General features: G+C 38.3%; 2 protein-coding genes and 1 long non-coding RNA gene across 6 annotated transcripts in view; 1 reads left to right on the plus strand and 2 right to left on the minus strand.

Moving 5' to 3' along the window:
• Positions 1 to 23803, plus strand: part of LOC108118365 — an 84378-nt gene that overhangs the window by 7579 nt on the left and 52996 nt on the right. For 2 of the 3 annotated variants that reach the window (XM_017231034.2, XM_017231036.2), the window contains exon 2: positions 1571 to 1688. The exons of the other annotated variant lie outside the window; for it this stretch is intronic. The gene's annotated coding sequence lies outside the window, so the exon portion shown is untranslated. The remainder of the gene's footprint in view (positions 1 to 1570; positions 1689 to 23803) is intronic. 3 annotated transcript variants of the gene reach the window in all.
• Positions 4 to 23140, minus strand: LOC108118370. Of its 2 annotated transcripts, XR_001772933.1 has the most exons (5): positions 22628 to 23140; positions 22502 to 22571; positions 16967 to 17062; positions 651 to 744; positions 4 to 59 (listed from the first exon to the last, which is right to left on the minus strand). It is a non-coding gene; the product is annotated as an uncharacterized LOC108118370 (long non-coding RNA). The 2 variants fall into 2 exon arrangements; XR_001772934.1 differs by lacking the exon at positions 16967 to 17062.
• LOC108118366 (proline-rich receptor-like protein kinase PERK2) lies at positions 5060 to 6220 on the minus strand. The gene is given in 3 exon segments (XM_017231037.2): positions 5060 to 5648; positions 5650 to 6049; positions 6134 to 6220. Coding segments are annotated over 3 exon segments (816 nt in total). The 5' UTR covers positions 6144 to 6220; the 3' UTR covers positions 5060 to 5242.

Genomic DNA, 23803 nt, shown 5'->3' on the forward strand with positions numbered 1-23803 from the left:
TCTAGCTACTTTTTAGCTGGATTTGTGCTCTTTTCTAGCTGCTTTTTAGCTGGATTTTCCTGTAAAAAAAAAGATTTTGCTTAAATTAGTTTTTACTTTGACTTAATTTACAAAAATTATCATTAATTTTTGTATATTTTAATTAATTTCTTTCATTCTTCTCTTTCTGATTTAAACTTTCATATTTCATATTTTCTGACAGCCCTTTTGATTTCCGTTCCTGCACTTTTCCGGCTGACTGTGGGAGATTCTTGGAAATTTGTGTCGCCAAAAAGTTTTCGTCATCCTCTTGATCGCGACGGCTCTTAATTGAGTTTCACCAAGAAATATGCAGATATATATATAATATACTATATTCCATATACTATATATATGTGTGTGTTTGTGGGGAAAATAAAATAAAATAATATTTGAGATTCGAATTTTGCAAATTGTGCAAGTTGTACGTGTTTTGTTGCTCTCTTCTTCTTCAATTTGTTGTTGCCCTAATTGTTGTTGTTGTTATTGTTGTTATTGCCGCAAAGGACAACAACAATGTAGAGAAAAGTGGGAAAAAAAATGAACTGAGAACTGCAGAAAGTTTTTCCTTTCCGTTGAGCGTTTTTCAATTGCTCCAAAAACTATTTTACTTACGCTCAACTTTCACTTACCAAATGGTGGCAAACTTTTCACGGCAACTGTATGCCAAGCCAAAATGGGCATTCTATGTACCTTGATGTTCAGTTATATAGAGCTGAGAGTGATCTGAAATTAAGGATATAGAAAATGTCAAAGAAGTTCTTTAAAGTAATGAAATTTTTAAAGAAAAATCTATAAAAAAAAACACCGAAATTGCAATGGAAAAATCAACAAAAACTTTAAAATATTCTTAAAAAAATAAATACACATCCTTTTCCGTTAGTTAGTAATAAATATTATTAGCCAAATGGAATAAATATTAAAAATATTAAATGAAAATTCCATATCCAAGCCTTGCCTTTTACTTTTTTGACGCTTAAAACTTAGCTTAGGCTTTGTTTTTATTTTTTAACTTTCTTTGATCCTATTATCTTGACCACTGCTGTTGGCCCTATATCTATATGCCTGTCTGCCTGTCTGACTCGCTTTCCACTGCGAGATATTAATTAATAATTGAAATAACTGAGCTCGTTATAAAGTGAGGCACTTTCGGGCCGTTGTACAAAAGCACCCCCTACTGGATGGGCAACCGTATGTGCAGGCACACACTCTCTCCCTGTGTGTCTGGGTGTGTGTGTGCAGTTTCAAGTTTAATTTAAAGTTTAGTTGTAATTTTGAAAATTTTTCGTTGCGAGGGCAATTAAAAATTCAACGCGCAATCTACGAAATGAACCCCCCAAAAGAGCAGTGAGCAAAAAACAGAAGCCGCCGCTTCAGCTGTGAACATTTTTTTGTGTTTTCCCAGCCTGGAGGAGTCATTTGGCAGCTTTCCACGGCTCTCTCTCTCTCTCTCTCTGTCTCACTCTATTTATTTATTTATTTATATGAATCTGCTGCCTTAATGCTTGCCACACAAATAAATGATGAACATTTTCCGCTTAATCTTTTCCAGAATAATCTAAAGTGCATAGTTGGCGATAAATATTATATATGCAGGGGAGATCTAAGGAGGGGAAAAATTAAAAAATAAATGGCGCATGATTAACAAGAAAAGCGTCGGGATTTTTGCGGTAAGTGTTAAATATGCTTATTAATTAATGCCACAAAAATATCCACAAAAATCCAACCAGCAAAATGAAGCGGCCAAAAGCCGCAGTTTTTGATGTTTGCTTGTAGTTAACCATAAATTAAGCGGCCGCAAAACAATTGCACTTGTTAGCACCGCAAGCGTATTTATATTAATGAAATAAATTATCTAAAAAAAAAAAGGGGGAATATTACTAGGGGGGTGAAATACAGTAAACAGGCGGATTTTATGGGCCTCCGGGCTGTTATCTCGAATGGCATTTCAGTACTCTTACAAATTTATGTGTTTAATTTAACAATTGTATTTATATTTTTGACATTCACTATCATTGTATTTGTGTTTGCTAATTTATTTTATAATTTTTTTGATTATTTCCTAATTAATTCACAATATTTGCTGACACTTTCTGCCCGAAACATCTACATTTATAACAATGATTATTATTTTGTACTTAGTAAATAATTTTGTGATTTTCTGAAATGCTATTTATTGACAGATTTAAGCAGCTTCTGATTTTGACGATTTTTAGATTAATTTTCCGTAATTACTTTTCCCTTCAATCATCTCCATTTTATGTTGATTTTTGGTTAGCAAAACCCTTTGTCTTCTTACTTAATTTACTTAATAAATATTAGTTTTGCTCTTCCGATTAGTAATTATTTTTGCCTAAAAACTGCCTTAAGCGAAATTATTTAAATGATTACATTTTAGTTTTGTTTTCCTTTTTCCAGCTTTGAGCTTGGCTTTCCCCATCTTTCTTTTTAGAATATTTGTCAAAGGGAAACTAGTTTACTGATTTAATCAACAGAAAGTTTTTCTTCGAATATATTTTCTTCCTTTTTTCTTAATTGCTCAAAATTGTGAGTTTTCATTTACACCTTTTTTTTTTTTGGCACTTCAACTTAATTTGCTGGAATATTTGTCATGCGAATTGTTGTAAATTATTGTATTTTGTATTGGCTTCGTTTAGCCTCTCTCTTTCAGATTGATTCTGCCATTTATTTTCTCAAGTAATTTGCTTTTACTGGCAAAGGTTTTGATTTAATATCGAATTCCACGTTTTGCCAGTTGACTATTTTGGCAGATTTTTGCTGGCTTTTCCCTGTCCTGGCCCTGCCAATGCAGCTGTGAAAAGTCTAGCCTATCTATGTGGGCACACGAAGTATCTATGTTTGTCCCTCCGGACGTATGCGTGTTTTTTGTGCCAGTGTGTGCGTGTATATGTGGTAGGTACTGCGTGCGTGTGAATACGAATGCGTTATATTCGCCCAACTGTGCAAAAACAATTCGCGCGCCACTTTGCGCCATAAAAAATGAAAACAAAAAAATCTAAAAAAAAAAACAAAAAAAAAAGAAAAGGAACGCAGAGATATTTAATACATATAAGAGTACCTACACACACACAGTGACATAGATATATGCATGTAGACGGGGAAAGCTGAACGAAACGCAACCAAAAACCCATTTTTGCATTTAAAGTTTTGGGCATTTTATTGCCCCGGGCCAGCTTTTTGCCTGGTAATGGCAAAAAGTATCCTTAGCCGTGGTCCTTCCTTCCATGTTGTTTCAATTTCGCCACCCCAAAATTTTCTTTTTCCCAGCTCGGCTTTATTTTCTGTGTTTTTCTTTTTCTTTTTTTTTTTTGGCGGTCGTCGAATGCCCCAGTGAAATATGATAAAAGTCAGACGCGACGCAACGCGGCCCTCCGCTGCGGCGCTTTGCGTTTTGATTTGTGTTGCTGACCCAAAAAAAAACAAAAAATTAAAAAACATACATATATATATATATATACGTACAGGGGGAGGGGACAAGGAAAAAAATCCATCAAAACTCAGAGAAAAGCTGTGAAAAAATCGGGCATGCTTTTTGTAAGTACCATGATCCTATTTCTTGAACCTTAATCAGGGTTTTCCTTTTTGCTCAAACATTTAATTGTATAAATAATTGCAGCGCAGAGAGCTTGTTTCCTGAGTGTGCCTTAAAAAGTTTAAGCCCTTTACATATTTCATTACCCTAAATATGATTTCAGTTAGTATGGATGGGGCAGTGGTAGTTTTCCTAGATTTTTTGCTCTCTGCAAGAAAAGGGAAAATACATAGAAAAAAAAAACAGCGAATTGCAAAAGAATATTCTGGGAAAACGTGGAAAATGTTAGGCAAAAAACAAGCAAAGATGCGAAAATATTAAAGCCCAATGGCAGGCACCTATTCTCCATTAAGTTGAGATGACCAAAAGTTTGTGCTTGGCGAATTAGTTTCGACTTATTAGCTTAGTGGCCAAAAATGTAAACTTTAGCCACACTGAACAGACTTCATTACGTGTTTGTTCACACTAATTATTAAGAGAAATGCAGCCACACTGGCACAAAATTAGTTTTTCATAGTAAAAGATATCAAAATTTAGGCAAATATTTGCCTTAACTTCTCATTAAGATCATAAAAAGTTGGTTTTCGTAATTAAAAGGTTTAGAAAGCTGAATTTCATTCAGCAAACATTTTCTTTTATTAAGACATTCACGCAATATAGATTCACGGAAATGTGAAACATACATCAGCGTATATCAATCTGAAGTGAAAGCTACAACAGGCCATGAATAACCATCAAGGACTATTTTTCCCTGGCTGATTTAGTGACTTTGAGGGGAGATTTTCGCGAGATTTTCCGGCCAACACTTGGGAGCAGCACGGAAAAACCAACGGAATATCAAGGATGCTTATCGACAAATAAATTCTTTGCCCTGTCAAATGCCCTGTGCAATGGGCCAAGTGGGTGGTGGTTCTCCCTACTCCCCTTCCAGCGATGGTATACGGCGGCGGGATATAATAAATAGCCTGACATAGTAATGCCACAGACACTAACTCACAACTGTTGTTATTGTTGTTGGCCCTTCGAGTCCTCGACCGAAAAGTTGACGCCTATAAAACGGATATGGATGTGCACCAAACTGTGGCATACTTTTCTGCCTCCCAGCAATGCCACCACCACCACCACCCACAATACCACGCCTCTCCAAAAGTGTTGACAAATTTATGAGCTTGTTTTGCTTTTTCGCAATTTTTGTTCGGCTGATTGAAAGTTTTCTTTATTTTCGCCGCCAGGCAAATTGATGACAACCGTAGAGAGTGGGACCAGACCAGACCAGACAGCTTAATCGGTCGTGTTCTATATTTAGTTATATATTAATAATGGCTTTGATTGATTTGCCAGACTAAATCAAACAGCCAGCTACTAGCATAGCTTGCCAGCTCAGAGAATATTTGAATATTTGATTGCTTTTCAGAGGTTTTTTGGTTATCTTTTCAGTAGAATAGTGACTTTGATATGGTCACACTGCTTCGATAAACACATTCGGAATTCTTGTATAATCAGTGAAATATTTCTTTATTACTTTGGAATAGTTAACGATTAATTCACACTTGCTTCTCTATATATTCTTTGAAAAAGTGACATCAAAAAAAAAAAAATAATCATTCTATAGTACCAATTAGGTTTTGCTTTTGTGGCATGTGGCATGGCCACACTGGCATGACGCAACATTTAGTTGCGCTTGGCGTCACAGTTGGTGACGAGGCTGGCCAGGCGGCAGGCCTTCAGCTGGCGATCGAACCAATAGCCACTGGGGCAAGTCGAGCGCCTGGACCTCTGCCTATTGCACACGTAGTAGCGGCGACAGTGACGGACATCGGCCAAGAAGGTTCCGTCTTCCTGACCACGGCAATCGTGGCGAGAGATCAGCACTTGGGCAATAGGCTCTATTAGGGTGCCATTGCTGGATCCACTTCCGGATCCACCTCCGCTAATTTCTTCATCGTTCTTTGGCGGGCAAGTGGTTGTGGTACAGGAAGTGGTGGTGGTGCATGGTGGTGGCTTCTTGGTGCAGGGTGGTGGTGGTGGTGTCCTGGTGCAGGGAGGAGGTGGTGGCGTCCTGGTGCATGGTGGTGGGGGGAGGTGGTGTCCTGGTGCAGGGGCGTGGTGGTGGTGTCCTTGTGCATGGCGGTGGTGGTGGTGGGGTTCTGGTGCATGGCGGTGGTGGTGGTGGGGTTCTGGTGCAAGGACGTGGTGGCGGTGTCCTGGTGCATGGCGGTGGAGGAGGTGGTCGGCAAGTGGTAGTGGTACATGGTGGAGGAGGAGGTGGTCGGCAAGTGGTAGTGGTACATGGTGGAGGAGGAGGTGGTCGACAAGTGGTAGTGGTACATGGTGGAGGAGGAGGTGGTCGACAAGTGGTAGTGGTACATGGTGGAGGAGGTGGAGTACAGGGTGGAGTTTCTACCCTAGGTCGATGGGCCAAAGCCTCTCGACCGCCGGCAATAGCCGCCAGGCCAAATCCAATCAGCAGCAAGTGGTCTACAGGAAAAAAAAGCACAAGAAAAAAAAAATAAACACTCCATAAGTTTCTTCGATCGAAGGATGTGTCCCGGAGCTACCCACAAACTCTCATGTTGCGTTCGGTAATGCTTCTGCTACTGCAGTTTCAACTTCTCTGCCGGATAACGAATGTGGTTTCCTCTCCGATCTCGGCTCTTTATATATCGCTCGGCTGACTAGATTTTATCTTTGCCTTCGGGGAACAAGGAAAGCACTTGAGATCGCTGGAGTGGTACATGCATAGATGGTCCATGATCTTCCCTCTTGGTTTTCGCCACTCTGCTAATTAACCAAAATAACTAACTGGTCGGGTTAAGGGTTCCGCGTTTTTCTTTCCATGTTAACAAACTGTTTTGCAACGTTTTCTTCTACGCTGTTTGCTTTTGACTTGCTTTGGAAAATTCTAACATGACTTACATTTTTCTTTGGCACGTGAAAATGACGTAAAAAGTCATTATCTTATCCATATAGAACGGTTTTTGCAATAAACACTAATTTTTCCATTTATTTCAAGGGGTCTTCTATCGCGAGTTATGGACAGAGTACTGACAGATTAGAGGGAAAATAAGGTGAAATAAAATCTCGCATTTTCGATAAGGGGTAATTACGAAGAAACATCATCAAAATTTTCAACAAATGAGCCAAAATCTAGACTTTTAGCTGTGAATGCAGTTTTGTTGGAAATTTAATTACGAATCCAACGAGGTATTACATTTCATATTCTGACTATTATTGGCTGAGTTATGGGAAAAATAATCTCACTTTGGGGCAAGTAAGGAGAACCCAAAAATCGCATTTTTGATAAGGGGTACCATCATCAAAATTTTCGAAAAATGGGCCAAAAATGAAGTTTCCCAGATTTGAATGCAAATCAATTGGGAATCATGGCAATCAAGTTACGAGCCCTACGAGGTATTACATTCACCATTTGGACCATTTTTGGCTGTGCTATGGCTAAAAAACTGAAATTTTTGCGCCCAAAATCAAGTATACGCCTTTTAGCAGCGGATAGCCCGGCCTCCTTGCAGTTTCTTAGCTCTAACTTTGCTCAGAAGAGACGCACAGCTAAAACAATGACTGTTTTATGCAGCTAACAACCAACACTTTAAGCCCCTATACCCACTTTTTACAGTGGTGTACTGCTCTTTTGCTGAGAGTGCTGATTTCATGGCTAAAATATCAAAATGCAATATTTGTTGCGGGTTTTCAGCTCTAGCTCGGCCAAAACAAGACCCACAGCCAAAAGAACGACTGTTTCGTGCTGCTAACGACCAACACTAACCACCCCTATCACTCGATTTTCGATTTTGGGAAAGTCAATTTTGACCCAAATTTCGCATTTTCGATAAAATTTCATCAAAATCATCAAAATTTTCAAAAATGGCCCAAATTTGGCATTTCAAACTGTGAATGCAGTTTTGATAAGAACAAGAAAACAAGCTCAACGAGGTATTACATTCCATATTTGGACCAATATTGGCCAAATTATGAGCAAAATGCTGTCGTTTTGGGGGCCAAATGTTGAGAAACCGAAATTCGCATTTTTGATGAAGGGTAACATCATCAAAGGCCAAAAATTTTACATCTTTACATGCAATTATGTTAAGAATTTATTTACAAGCTCAACGAGTTATGAGATTGCCTTTTACAATAACTTTTGGCGTTGCAGTGGCTAAAACACTTAGACTTTCTTAGACCAAAATCAAGCCTTTCGACGGAAGCTCTATTTGGTTTCTTGGTTGTAACTTTGCCAAAACAAAACTCACAGCTAGAGAACTAACAGTTTTAAGCAGCTAACGACTGTAACTAACAAAACTAATTAATTATTAAAAACATTAGGAATTTTCCCTATTGATTTAGAACAAATTGATTCCCAGAGGTTGATTTCCCACAGTGAACTCCTCCATTCGATCGGTACACCGATGGTATTGACATTTGGCCCGGGTCATTTGGCCATTCCGTACGCAGTCTGTAAAATAGTTGAAATTGCCTGTTAACTGATTTCGCAGGTCCAGTCCTCCTTTTCTTCTCCTTTTTTTTTGGGCATTGCGCCTTGACTCCGGGCCAGGGCAAACAAGAGATTTCGGTTTATGGCCCCCCATACCGGAAGTGTTAGGCCAAGTGGCCAACTGGCCAAGTGGCCAAGTGGCCAAATGGCCAGAAGCGGACGGTTGGACAAGTGTCGGCCATTTGGCAGCCGATAAAAATGGCAAAGAGCCTAAGGGGGTGTGTGTATGGGTATGCGTAATAATTTCCCTTCATCAAACTCTTCCTCTTCTCCGTTTTCCGAACAAGCAGAACTCCTGAAATTTCCTGCAGAGCGCGGTTGTAAAAACAAAAAGGACTTCCATAGGCCCGTGTGTCCCGCATATCCTGGACAGCTCAAAGGGAGCGGTGGGTGGTGGGGGGTTGAGTGGTACGACAACGAGGGGAAAAAACAGTTCTGGACAGTTGGCAAAAGTTTTGTAATTAAATATGGTTGTTGCAGTTAAGATTTATGAGCGATTTTTATACCAATTACCCAGTGCTCGCTGAGTTTTATGGGCCAAGCGAAGTTTTTGTTCTTCAAAAGAATTGTAACAAAAATGATTTTATGACTTAAATAGTTATATTACTGTATGTTTTGGCCAATAAACTTAACTTCTTACAGGGTATTCTTCAACCTTGTCATATTTTTCCACACTTTCAGCAGTTCACAGAAGGCAAACAAAGTGGCGATGACACAAATCTGGCCACATTCACCCGCATCCGGCGACAGCCTTCAATCCCATGCCATGCCACTTCCTGATACTGCTGCCCTTTGAACCCTCCCACGCACTGCGCGATCGTAAATAATTATTTATTTAAAGTGTAGAATATTTGCAAACGGCATAAGCAAACAGAATCAATTGTTGTCGCATTGGAATATTTATGCACGCATTTATATTCCGACATCTGTTGGACTTTGGCGTTGCCTTTTTCTCACTTTTTCTCCTTTCTGGTTTGGAAAAATGATATGTGAGTTGAGTTTTTAATTTATATTCAAAAAAATAAAAAAAAAAAGAAGAGGATTTTAAGCCTCGAAACTTTCATTCGTTATGGTTCAATTGGATTGAGTTTAATTCACTTTGTTTCATTCACTTAGCACTCGTAAAGCTACACCCACGCCAGCCAGCCAACACGACTTGGCCATTTGCCGAGCAAAATTACTCATACGCAGCGTGTGATGTGAATATTAAAAAGCAGCAAAAGTTTATGATAAATCCGCCTTTACTCGTCTGCCACTCTGCACAAGTGTTTATATATATATAAAGATATAGTTTGGGGGAAAACAATCTGAGATTATGAATGAACTTTGGCCAGTTGGCTTGGACGGAGATATGCAGAAAATAGTTGAGTTTCTTCTTCGAGATTATGAATGAATCACTTTGCGGCTAAAAAGTTGGCTGTGATTTAAGCGATAGCCGAGAAACTTTCCAGACTACCAAGTGGTTTAGAAACTTTAAGGAGTGTTTAATCATTACCAGGATTCTCAGATTGGTTTGCCTTTGATGCATCCTAACTTATGATGGGCGGTGTGGGGTTAACTTCAAGTTCTTGATAATTATATATGAAAAAGAGTAGTTTTTATAGCCCAAAAGAGTTTACTCTCTTCTTTGACTTTTCTATCTTATTGAATTATGTGACAAATTGAATATAAAATATATTTTAAAGCTCACACACAGAGAGTTGTTGGCAACCCAATTATTTTGGTTTTGCTACCTGAAAGTGGCAGCTACACCTTAGCCAAGGCATTTTTGAAGTTATCTCTGGCCAGGCAGAGAGACCATCTCAATGAATTAGTCGAGCAACATAAATTAAGCACTTAAGTGCTGTAAAGTTTTTCCTTAAGCGGAGGCAGCAGCTTCCCTACGGCAGGAAAGATGACCTCGCCCAGGAAAAGACAAACAGAGACACGGCTCAATGGAAATGACCATCTTTCTTCTCACACTCCTTCAGAGACCCAGATGAAGAATGGGAAATTAAATTAAGCACACTCTCTCTCACACACACATGGCTGTTTGTCTAAGGAAGGATTGGATTTAAGGACTGTTTGTGCAAGGACATTGTATAAACAATTTCCCAGTGTGTGTGTGCTACGAGGCATTGTAAAACTCATTAGTGAAGTGACCGGAAATCTTATGAAATCTACAAAAAAAAAAAAGTAAGAAACAAAGTAACAACGAAACCGAAAATAAAATACAACCTAAAAGGCTTGAGCTGGGAATGCACTGAGAAGAAGTTTACATTAAAAACTATAAAGGAAAAGCAGGAAAAAGGGAAATTATGATTCTAAAATCATGATTATTGCTTAACTTCTTTGTTATGACATACTTTCTTTATCAACTTTAAACTTTCCTTTTGATCTAAACTTTGATTAAACTAACTTAAGCAAGCACCTTTTCTCTCGCTGTGTAAGAGCGGACTCTTCAGGGCGGTCGAGTGGGTGGTGGCCTGTGACAGGTTGGAGCAGTCATGCATGTACTTCAATTTTTCAGCAGAAATGAGTGCACATTTGACAAAACACACACTAGCTCACACCTTGCGTTGGGAGCCCGTGGAGCCCGGGAGTCGAATCCCTGCAGGACATATGTCCTGTCCCTTTACTCAACATGGTTTTTTATCAGCTGACGCTTCGAGCGGGCCAAACTCCAGGCACGAAAATATATGAAAACTTTGCACAAATATGTCCTGTCTGCCCGTTGTACGTGTATGTGTATGTGTACGTGTACGTGTGTGTGTGTGTGCGTGCCGCTGCCAGTGTATGGGTGTGTCTATGGTAGCCTAATTCCAGCTCATATTTTATAACAGCAGCAGAATCACTGCATCGGACCATACACACCCATACACACACACACACATCGTTTTCTGCCAAGACAGCAAAATAAACCAACAGACAGCAGGCAGAGAAAAAGCAAACTATAAAAGCAGGAAAAATAAAACCAAAAACCAAAGGAAAAGCCGAAAAAAAGAAATCTGTAAACAAGACAGGGAACAGGGAAACTGTAAGGGAACTGTAACCTACGTGGCAATCGGCTATGGGCCAAAATCAGGTGGCTAACTGGGCTAAGATCCCATCCACAAAATTAATACCAAACACGAGCCCTGCGACATTTTCACTCAAGTAGAAAGCTTACACGAGTGTGTTTTCCACTTTGCCACTCGAAAAAAGGCAATGAATTAAGTATCAATAAACCAACAAGCTTACTCTTAATTTATAAATCAAAATAAATATAAAGAAATGTTTTTAGTTTTGGTATGAAAAATTGATAGAACAGCTTAACTATTTTAGTAATCGGCTTTGGATTTAATCAGACTAAAAACTCAGCCAATTTTCTGTTTTATTCGTTATGAAAATTTCATTTTAGTTTTTGGCTAAAACAAATTGTTTTGTATTTTTCATAAATCATGAAGATTTGATATTAAGCCCTATTAGATGACAATTTCCCGATCAAATTGCACTGAAAAAAACATTTTTATTTACATTTTTTTTCAAAAACATTCCTAAAGACATTCTGCAAACATGAAATTAAAGTCCATTGTCCTGCCCGCTCAGCCAACGTCAATGCTATTAATGTTTATATTTATTTTTCTTTTTTTTTTTAAATAAAATAAAACTTTTTAAGCTATCGTTACAACAACAACAAATAAATTCTCTACTTTATTTTTTGCCTTCATACGCAATTTTTCTATGCTATTATTATTCATTATTGGCAACAAAGAGTTCGGCCAAAGTTTCGCTTAAAATTGCCATAAAAACAAACCCAACAATAGCAATGCAAAACATAAAGAAAATATTATATTTTCCATATATATATACCTAGATATTTCTCTATATATATATATATATATATTTGGAGCGCACTTTTGTATGGCAAAAGTTTGAAGAACTTTTCTTCCAGGCCGGCCACACCCACGGACATTGCCGCCCACCTGCAGCCGCTGTCCCTGCCTTTGCCTTTGCCTTTGCCTTTGCCTCTACCTCTGCCTCCTCTTTTCCTTGCAAATTGTTGAATAATTGCAGTTGTTCCTTTAACTCAGTTGTTGTTGTTGCTGTCGTGTGGCAGCTTTTCCATTTTTCCACGTCGGCATCGCGTTTTTCCATGCAAATTTCCCAGCCATTTCAAAGCACAGCCAGCGTGTCACGAAGTGTTAAATGTGACCATGAAATATAAATTTCCAAAAATTTCCTTTACTTTTTTTTTAATAACTAAACTAAAAACTTTCTTCTTAAACACACTTCGACCTTGGGCAGTGCAATCTCCGTTAATGAAATGTGTTAATGTTACCTTGTTACGATAATTGTTTATCAAAACTAATGTGACCATGTTCGTGAACGAAACAAGCAAGAAGGAGATAAGATTAGGAAGGGCAAAGAAAGATAGGCTCGTGAAGTGAGCTTGCTCGTGACTAGATTTTCCCATTCGTGTTTTGATTTTCCAGCCAATCACGCAGGCACCTCAACTTTGAACTTGTATTTTGCATTTGTTTCCCCCTTTTTTTTTTTCTTTTTTGATATTATTTATATACCTATTGTGTGTGCGAGTGTGTGTGTGTTTTATTTTTATTCATTTTATGTTATTTGATTTTAGTGCCTTCTCAATTTTATTTATTTGAGTTGCACGTTTGGTTGGCGATTTGTTTTTGGGTTTTTACTTATTTCTTGAAATGTTGCAAACGCAGCAACAAAACACTGGCACTGGGCGAGTGTGTAAAAGTGGGTGGGTGGCTTATGGGTGGCTTTCGGTTGGCTTAGCCAGTCGGTTTTGGGGACTTTGGGAGTCCAAGGCGAACAATTAAACTTTTTTCGAAGGGCATGGGAGGGAGTTGGGCAATGGGGCTTCAACTTAACCGGACTGGATTGGCGGTACTTGCAACGATTTGCTGCACTTACGGACACTTGAAAAAAAGAAGAAAAAACATAACACACATTGGGAAGTTTTTTGAGAGGGGAAAAGAGGTTGGTTGAGGGAAAACCCAAAACAAATTTGGAGTCCATTCAGTTTTTATCTGTTGGTTTCTTTGTACCAAGTTTATCTACATCTCCCCATACCGCCCCGCTCTCTGCTTTCCGCATTTGCCATTTTTTATGGCGCCCAAATTGAATTGTTAAGCGTGTGGGCGTGGTGCATGGGCGTTTTGAGTATCTGTTTTTCTTAGTTTTATTTTATTTTATTTTATTTCTATTTTTCTTCTCTCCCTCTCTCTTTCTTTCTCTCTTCAGATAATATTATTCGAAAAAAGTTTGGTGCGTGACTAAGCGCCGAAAATGTTGTTCTGAGCACTTCTCGCTCTTCAATTTCTTTTTTTTTTGGGTTTTTGTTTATGTTTTTCTTGTACTGTTTTCTTTTTTTTCTTCTGCTTTTTGTTGACTAGTTTGAAGAGTTCGGTTTGACCAAAGTTTTTCCGTTGCTGCTTAATATGTTGTTGGCCTTATTTGATATATGTTTTCTCGGATGTGTACAAATTTATGGGTGTTAAAAAGTGTTGAAAAATTGCAAAAACAACTTGGTCTTAAGGCCAATTTGATTTATTATTTAGGATTAATGGTGATGGCTTAATTTGTGTGATATGCCTTTAGAATGATATAAGGAAAAGAGTTACAAATTTGTGAAATAAAAATTATTCAAAAATATCCTTTAATTTTCTTGCTTTTCCATCTTAGAAAATCATTTGCCCTCTTAACATCATCTCCCTTGTAATTACTTAAAATTCGTTTTTAAATACAAGATTTGCTGTCAAAGCTTGACAAACTGTTTGTTTTTCCTTGGAAACTCAAGTCCCTTAAACTCAATGCCTGAAGTGCAAACAAGAAATGGAGTTCTCAATGATGTTCCTTCTAACTTATTCATCAGACTCATTCAATTAAAGTGCTAGCTCTGGCCCAGCTGATGGCTAATGAAAACTACTGCTCAGCCAATTTTTAGAGGGCAGAGAAGAAGTCGAAAGACGGCAACAACTTCATGTGATAAGTGTGCAAACAAATTGAGAAATGCAACAAAAATGCTAACAATTAGAAGGACTAAGGGGCTGGCAAACAGCAACAACAACAACAACAACAAGACTAACACCAACAAGGACATTAAAATGAATGGCTAGCCGAGTAGCCAGTGTAGAAACTAAATAGATTGTCCTTTCAGCCAGACAAAACGGACAGGTTTATAAGGTAAAGAATGGGGTAGTCGAGTAGAGCGGACAATGGGCCAAAAGTGCTGAATATGCCTTACAGGTCATCAGGTGAGCCTTCTTTTTCCCTACAAAAACACTGAAAGAAAAAATGTAGCTAAAACAAAGTCAGATAATCAACAAAGAATAAGAATCAAACGTTTGATCAACGTATTTTTCTCACTGTTGACTTTTACCTTGCTTACTGGCTCATTTCAGTTCATCAGCCCACTTAAGGCGGGGGCAAGGCCAGAGAAGGAGCAGGCAGGCTGACTGGCTGGTGAAATGGGCGGAGAAAGTTGGCCCAGCTGGGGAACATTGATGTATATCCTCACTCTGGCTTATTGAATGAATACCTCTACCTCTCTACACAGCTTTTCCGCTTTTTCGCCTCTCTGCTTTCCCTGTGCCTGTGCCAGTGCCCAAAATTCATTTAGCACCTGGAAAATTTGATTAGCCTTTATACATATGTACATGATATACTATATATATATATACACAAGCGAGTGTGTGTGTGTGTGTGTTGGGTGTCTGGGATAATAATTCGTAAATGTGGCATGAAAAATTGTTGCTTGTAACTCGCAACGCCATATTCATTTATGCATTTATAATTGGCCAGACAAACGGTTTATCAACCGCCACATGCCACATTCCACATACCGTTTCCTCCATAAACTGACCACACATTTCAATATATTTGAAAATTCATTGGATTTTCCAGCCGTTCGTCGCTCGCCGTTCACCGTTCATGGGGAATTATATTTTCTACTCCTACTATATATGTGTTTAGTTTTTAATTTTTAATTGTCCGCCTAGCCGGACGTTAAAATTTGTTTTTTTTGTCCGCCAAATGGGAAAAATCCGTAAAACAGTTGGGGTTGGGGTGGGGGGGATATGATGCCCTAAAAATCCGAACATTTGCCCGATCATAAACCGACCAGAACTGCATCAATTTTAATGGGTTTAACTTTTGCCGGTGTCCGTTTGATTAGCAAATTGTTTCTGAATTTGAAGATTATTATGGGTTTTCCAGGGGAAAACTAAATTTGGTGATAGGTTTTCCAAAAAGAGATGATTTGGTGAAATGGTAAACAGCTTTCAGTTTAATGATGTTAAGTAATTGATAGATTGAATTTAGTTGTCTTACATAAGAGGATTCTTAACTTTAGTTTAGTCTCTTAACAACTTAAAAATCGATTCCTTACTACCTAACTACCATCTATCTTAACCAACAACCGGCGCTAACTTTAATTGCATTTTATTTACCATTCAATTTGCGTTTAAATGAGATTTTTAAATGGTCAAAAAAGGAAAAGGTAGAAGAGTACGTCCCTGGTTTATAGCCAGTTTGCCGTAATGAACCAATTATGCATTCCTTAGTTAACCATTTCGAAAGGAATGGCCCAGAACGACCGGCGAGTGCCAAAGAGAATGGCAGAAGGAAAACGCATTTAAATGTGTTTTGTCATTTTGGCGGAATATGCGATGGGCTAGTGCTCGCGCTCGGCTCTTGGCCATGTTTGTTGGCCAAAATATACTCGTGTATGTGTGGAAATCCGATTATGTGAACAAAAAGCGTTCCATTCGCGAATTACTGTCGGGAGAAATAAAATGCAACATTATTCTTGTGGCCGTTGACTTTAGTTTTGGTTTTTAACCCACCCCATCACCCCCAAACACCGCCCACAGCTGTCCATTTCGTATACGCCCCGTATTACCTAACTCTTCCATGTGTTTGTGTGAGTTTATGTGTCCTCGCTTGTCCAGTGATGGCAAATTCCATTGGACTTGGGTTTAGTTTAGTTTTTTTTTTGATATTTTTACTTTGCATAAGGGTGGATGTTGGGGGGTGGGGAGTGCAGGGATGTTGGCTATAAAATACTCGGGCTTTTATTTATAACGACATCAGAAATTAATCTTGCATTATGTGAGCGCGCGCTCGTGTGGAGTTGTTCGCCCAGCTTATCCTTTTCATGAAGTTTGTTGTCGTCACACACAGACAGACAGACACACGTGCTAACACTCACTAACGCACCTGTTTTGCTTACATATGCGAAAAAGCGACCAAAATGTCAAAGTCGAAGTGGTGGAGGGATTCATTAATGATGGTAGATAAGTTAGTTCGGTTATTAAGTCAACTTAATTATTGGAAAAGTTAGGAAACTTCTACTCAAAAAACCCTACAATAGAAGATGCTATGATAGCTCTTATGAAGTTCTTCCTTTAACCAATAACCCATATCACTTTGTAAATATTTGCCTGGTGGCTAGAATGGCATCACTTTGCCTTGAATCGTCGTTTGTCAGTCATGTGAGGCACTGTCGCTCCATCTTCAGCTCTGTCCCTGCTCCTGCTTCTGCCCCTTCTCCATCTCCTGGTCCCTGTCCACATCCATCTCCTCGTGCTACCCAGCTTTGCCTTGGAATTCCTTCACCTCCTTCCATCTTCATCTCGCTTAGCGTTTTCTACTTGCGTGTTCCCCGGGTTGTTCATGAAAAATTACAACTCTCAGCATCAGGCGTAACGTGCGATAAATTCCAAAGGACAAACACACACACTCACACACACACTTATACATATGTAGTTGGGGGATATAGCTGTATCTGTAGGCAAGGATGTTGGATGTAGTTCAGGTTGATTTTGAAATTCGTTGCGTGTAGGATAATTCATTGCTTATTATCTTTTTTTGAAGCTGCAATTTTTGGGGCTTACCTTTTCTTATTACTTTGGATTTTGCTTCCTCGGTTATATTTTCTTTTTTCTTTTTTCTTTACTTTTTCCCTGTGTTTTTTTGGGTCGAGGATGGGACTGTGGGAGATAGCAAAATGCTTTATTAATTTAGTGTGTGCCAGGCCAGCACGAGAGGTACAGAGAGAGAAACTAAACTGATTTTGACTAGAAGAAAACCATTTAAAATCCAACTTTTCTTTCAATTTCTTTACAAAATATATTCTCCTAATGATTTTCTCTCAGTGTTGTGGGTGAGAAGTAGGACCTGAGCGTGTTAGCCAGACAATCGAGCCTAATGATTTATGAACTAGGCGCGCCGAGCGTGGCCGCAAGTATATAGCCAGGCCAGGCCAGGCCAGGACCCAGTTCTTCTCGGGCTCCTTGCCAATTTCGCCATTCCTTTGCCTGCCTTGGTCTGCCTTGCCTTCTCCCGTTCCCATCATTGTCCGCTTTGTGGTCCTGGCTTCTCCCCTCTGTCCAGGATGATATATGATGCCGGAGTTTAGCGACTGCTTAAATGAATTTTTCACACTGCAACCATTCCATGCTGTTGACTCGGAACAAAAGTCACCCAAAGTGGTTATGAAGATCCCAACGACATGATGAACGAACCGGCAAAAAACCAGCCCCTCCTCCTACCCTTTTCATGGTATTAAGAAAAGGCAGCAAAAAGCGTTGACAATTATGGGTAATTTTACCATGTTCGAATCATTTTTGAAAAGGGGCAGCAGGAAAAAAAAATGAAGTATATATATATAAGGGAAAATGCGGAAAGCTGGGAAACTGTCAAAGGGGAAAGTCAGTTAATGTGATAATTATAAGCTCTGACTTCTTTAACTACTGAAAGCTACTTACTAAAGAGAGGGGAAAGTAAGGGTCCCTTTGAATACGAACTAAGCCTTAAGACTTTATCCCTGATATTATATAAGAATTAGTTGAACTTTTGTAAGGAATATCTGCCAATATTTTACTATCTATCAGTTTTGTTATTATAGTTAATATCACAGGTCGTCGTTATAGCTTCATCGATTGTTGTTTCACAGGCATTATTTCTTTTATTACTGTTTCCATTTTGGCCATTACTCTGGACGGGGGATCCCTTGAGCTTTTGCGCTGTGTCACCGAGTGCATTTCTCGCTTACAGCCAAAAAATTATTGGCAGAACTTCATATTTCAGTCGAGCGGAAAAATCGAAAGGTATAAACTTTTGCAAATGTCATCCAGGTGATTGAGAGTGTGTGTGTGTCTGTGTGTGTGTGTGGGCGGTATATGGGATAGTTTGAGTGGCTGGCCAAACAACTCAGCGGACTTTCCTCTTCTCGCAGCGAAATCATTTATTAAATGGCAACGAATAAGGTATTGAATGCTGGGTGGAAAACTGCATGTGTGTGTGTGAGGGTGTGAGGATGTGTGGAAATGGAAAATGTGAGCCGAATGTCCGTGGCGAAATATCTATATATTGAGAGGAGTAAAAGGGTTAAGGGGGTTTTTCACCCACGACTGACATTTCGAGCGCAGCCGTTTGACAAGTTTAAACTTGCACTTAGCCGGGGAATGCACAGCGTTGAACACTTTTCCAGTAAGGAGGAAAAGCTGGGAAAAGCAAAGGGTTACAAAAAGAAAGAAAAATGGGGTTGGAAGAATGGTGGCTATTTTTGGACAGCATTTCCCTCAAATCAAGTGGCCACTTAGTTTGGGGCGTCGTCATTAGCTTTCAACTTTTGCAAATTGAATTTAGAAACGTTCAACGTGTCGTCCACAAGGGCTCCCTTGGAAATGGGGGAATTCCCTGTCCCTTGCTCCAGCCCTTTCACTGGGGAAAATGTTTAATACCCGGGTTTTAAGTTCTAAAAGAGTTTTCCTTACGTTACTTCACTTAAGACAAATCTTAGGGGGTTTGAAAATCTATTTAGTTTGGAAATTAATATTCAGGATGTTTAATAAGAGTTATAGTTAATAGCTTGGCTTAGGTATGTGAGAGGAAAAGCTTAAAATTAAAATGAATTTTCATAACAAATGACTTCATTTAATAATATAATTCTGGTTGATAAACTTTAGTGAGGACTGTAATGAGGATTTTTCTACCTTAACACCTTCTTTAATAATCTCCATTAAAGATCTGCCAAAACCATCTTCACTTTTTCCCAGTGTATGTATCTGTCTGCTGCTAGTATTAACTCAAACTGAAACTTTGCCGCCCAAAAAAAAAAACAGTCCCCAATGCCACTATTCCTATCTCTTTCGACGCCCCATCTCGCTCATTTTTCTGTCGCCTTGTCGCTGCGCTGGGAAAACCAACAGCAGTGCCAGCAGCAGCAGCACACTAGGGAGTTGTTTCATGTTTTTAAGTTCACTTTAAGTAGCTAAAAGTTAGTTTTTATGCTTGGCACACGCAGAAGTTGGCTATCAGTTGATAAATGGCTGGCGCGGCTTTAAAGACTATATCCTCGAGAACCCGCTCAAACAGTTTTCCACCCCATTTTCCTCCTCATTTACCACCATTCAGTACCCTCCTCCACCCATTTTCCACGCATTCTTTTTGGTTTTAATGAAGCATTCGGCGTGCCAAGACGCCTGAATTAGCCAAAAACTCGAACCAAGTGCTAAGCCACCAAAATGGCAATGGCATAACTATATAGAAATACAGCTAAGGTCAAGATATTAGGTTATAGAAGATATAAATATGATAATATGATAAATTAAAAAGGGTTTTAAGGTATCTGAGTGAGGTTAAAATCAAGCCAAAAATTAATTACTTTTTAATATTTAGTTTCTTGTTCCTAACTTAATGCCAAGTGCTGTGCAATATACATTTTTATGTACAATATCACTATGTATGCATGCACTCACAGCACATATACAAACATAAATATATATGGACTCTTTATGCCAGGCATAATAAGCAAAAAGTTGGACCAACTGCTATGTATTTATGAATATATTTTTTCCTCAAAAAATAAAAAAATATAGAAAAAAAAGAACAAGTGTGCAGAAAAGTAATTTCTTTTATAAAATGCTTTGCCCTCTCTTTGAGCCATTGCGGAAAATGTTCTGGAAAAATGTTTGCTTAACATTGAGCAAATATAATTGGTCTTGACTTAAGCACCCGCCGGAGGGATTTCCTAATCAATTCATCAATTTTGTTATTACAGCTTTGGAATGCCAACGTAACTGAGGAAAAAATATTAAATCAACTTTAAGTTAAGAGTAAATAGATTTTCTTTGTTTGTTAAGTTTGATTATAAACATAATTAGTAAAGCTTTTCCTTTATGACTAAGATTAGAAAGCTTAATAAGCTGAAATATCACAAAAACTAAAAACTTTATATAAACAATGATAAATAATTATTGTTTTGTATGTTTTCATCCTTAAATATATATTTTTATTTCCTTGGCAGACTGCTGCTAATTCCTTCTGCCGATCGTGAGTGCTCATGCATATGCATTTTTCCCCAAACTTATAATCCTAAAGGAAACGTTCTCAACATATTGAGATTATCCCCTCAAACTTTGCCAGACTTTCAACACCACTCCAGCCTGCCCCTGCCCCTGCTCCTGCCACTGCTCTTGCATCACCCAACTCGTTATTCTCCTTTCCTTGATGTTTGCCTTTTGAGCTTTACAACATTGACTGGCTTTTTGGTTGTTGTTATTGTTGTTGTTGTTGTTATTCAGGGCGTTTTCTGCTCCCTATAACAAAATTTGAGCTTAAGTCAGTGGCAAGCCAGAAAAGGCAGCAAACGGAACAGCAAATCAAAGCGAAGAAAGCCCTCGGCTAGAATGCTTAGAAAAAAAAAAAAAACAAAGTTAAAGGCAACCCAAGACAAAGTCGAAAGGAAATCATGAATTCAGCTGGAGCCAAGACAACAGACAGCTACCAAAATGTGTATATATCCTTGAGAGAAACCTTGAGGAGGCCAAAGCCACAGCTACAGCCACTGACATATTTATTACACTGACTAACAGGAGAGCTTGATATATGAACTGATTCATTTAATCATATTGCATTTGTCACTCACAAATTGATTGTCTCCGATCTCCAGGAAAATGCCATTGCCAAAAAAATTTATGAAGCACTCCTCTCGCATTTCCCTCAACTGACTGACAAAAAAAAGATGGAAAAATGACACATGAAATGCCAGAAATATCTTCGCCTTAATGAAATCAAATCAATCATGATTTTGAGGTTTGGGCCCTGCTTTCCTGCCTGCCAGCTATAAATACAAATTGGATAAAACTGCAGTGCGTGCCAAAAAAAAAAAGAAGGAAACTCCCTATATATACCTCTATATATATATATAATCCAAAAAGGAGATCAGATTAAGACACTGGAATGTGAAACGTGGCCAATATGCTGTCTCGTCCCTTTTGGGTTGGGAATTTCTGCAAGCTGGCTAAATAACAACAAAATCTGGCTCCGTTGTCCTGGACACTCCTGCCAGGCAGATGGATAAAAACGAAAAAAAAAAAAAAAAAAGATGAAAAACCTCCCAGTATGAGGAGCAGAACAGCCCACTAATTAAAGTGCCATCCCACTCCCCTCTCTCTACGACAGGGAATATTTGGAAATTTTACAAATTAATTTCGTGTTTGAAGCAAATTCGTAAACAAGTCTTAATGTGCACTAAAGCGTGTGTTTCCAAGGCCATGGTGGGTGGCTGGTGGGTGGTACTATTGCCTAACCACCCATCTAATAATGTTGGGCGCCCGCCAGACATGAATTTAGCATTTATCTAGCGCCACTTGAACAACGCCATCGTCGTCGTCGTTGTCGCCGTCGACGTCGTCGCAGAACGACAATGAAGATGAAGATGGCGGCGCAAAATTTGTGGGTATGCTACGATGTGGGTGGTATGTCGATGGGGTGGTGACCCGGGGTCGGGCTAATTTCAACGCCTCTTAAGCGCACAGTGGTTGCAGAGCCCAGCCCTCGAGTGCGCCCCAAAAGTCAAGGAGTGGATGAAGTGCCGCCACCAGGCAAATAAAACTTTAACACTCCGCTGGGTGAGAATAGCTCAAGGTGAACTCTGGTACATGCTACCTGGTACCTGGTACTCGGCAATTTGAAAATTGTCACACATTTGTTAAGGGGACTTACGACGACTTACACTGACTTAGCTAACTCAAAACTAAACTCTGAATTAGGCATTATCATGGCTTAGAGTATACATAAATAGATTGTTTTGAAGGAAAGTTGTTTTAAGTTATTTGCTAGTAGGAAATTGCTTTTAATATTATTTTTGAGTTAAAAACATTTGTGGTTTTATACAAAAAATTATATTCTTTTTTGTATGAAATTAGAATGTATTTAATTTAAAAATAATAATAAAATGAAGACATTTAAAGGGAGAGATCTTGAAGATAAATTAATCTAAACATGAATAATGGGAAATCAGCTTAGGGAAAATCACATTTTTGTCTGCTTAAGCAACTAAGAAACACTTGCGATATTTTATATATAAATATAATATATATATATAAATAGTAATAAAAAAAACCTATAAAAATTCCACTTACCTTAATTTTTCTTGTTTTTAAAGCTTCCTAATGGGATGTCTTGTATTGTAGAAGATATTTGTTGCTTTTCCTGCAAATATTTAACAAATTAGTATATTTATATTTACAAATATAAATTATACTTACATTTTCAGCAGCTGCTGAGCAGCTGAGCTTGCCATTCCATTAATAAATATTCAACAAAATTATAAACACTGCCCTACCAACACTTTTTATGTACTATTTTATCACTTTATAAGGCTTCTTTTTTAAGCAAAAACTAAATATATGTTTTAGGTTTTTGGCTTTGGTATTAATAACTAGTTTACCTTCATTTACAACACAAAACCTAAAATTTAACTAATATTTCTCATGGGCTTACGTATTTACTTACTGATTTTACTGTTCTTGTAATATTTCTACATATTTCCAACAACATTTAAAACCGTTAATAATCTACGAACGGACGACTTTCAGAATGAAAACGCAAAGACAGAAGTTTACGTTGCAAAGGCAAAGAAGAAAATTACGGTAAACGAAACTGCGCCAAAGTTCTTATCTTTGCTTCACATCGCAGATCTTTTCCTCTTCTCTTTGGCACGTAATTTTGGTATACACACTTGAAATTGATATTCAATGATATTGTGCGTGCGTTTAATTAATAATTACAGACTTGATTTATGTTTTTGAAGTTAATATCAATGAAATACATACAAAATTTTAGGTACACTGACTTTGATTTTGCATATTGTTGAAGGTTCTCATTGGCATTACTTGAACATTGAATGGTTTTACATTAATTTGCAAAAGAAAACTTAGAATTGTGCGTTTTTATGTAAGCATATGCATACCGTTATATGTGTACATATGTACATACATAAGACTACGCAGATTTACACACATACACACTTTCATTAATCCAGCGGAGCACCCCTTGCCATTTGGCAGTGCAATTATTTAAATTCACAATTAAAACAATATATATTGTTTTAAACACAACACACAATCCTGCGATCACTATTAATGTATTATTTGATCAATATTTGACCGATTTTTAACACCTTTTAACACTTCTTAAGACTTTTTAAATGCAATTACAAAAGCTGCGACCGGCTTAGAGAGGCGACGGATTATGACTGGCCAATTAGTGGGAGAGTTCTAAGCGCAGAGGGCAGAGAGAGGCTGAGAGCGTTGCCATAGATCTTCGTTTTGGTGCTCCTCTCTCATTTTGCTCTCTCTTTGTTTACATTATTTGAAATGGCAATTAATATTAAATAATATCGTTTGGCGAAGGCCAGTTGATTTGTATTACAAAAACAACAA

The sequence above is a fragment of the Drosophila eugracilis genome, unplaced genomic scaffold (assembly GCF_018153835.1).
Source record: "Drosophila eugracilis isolate 14026-0451.02 unplaced genomic scaffold, ASM1815383v1 contig_124, whole genome shotgun sequence".
Classification (NCBI taxonomy): domain Eukaryota; kingdom Metazoa; phylum Arthropoda; class Insecta; order Diptera; family Drosophilidae; genus Drosophila; species Drosophila eugracilis.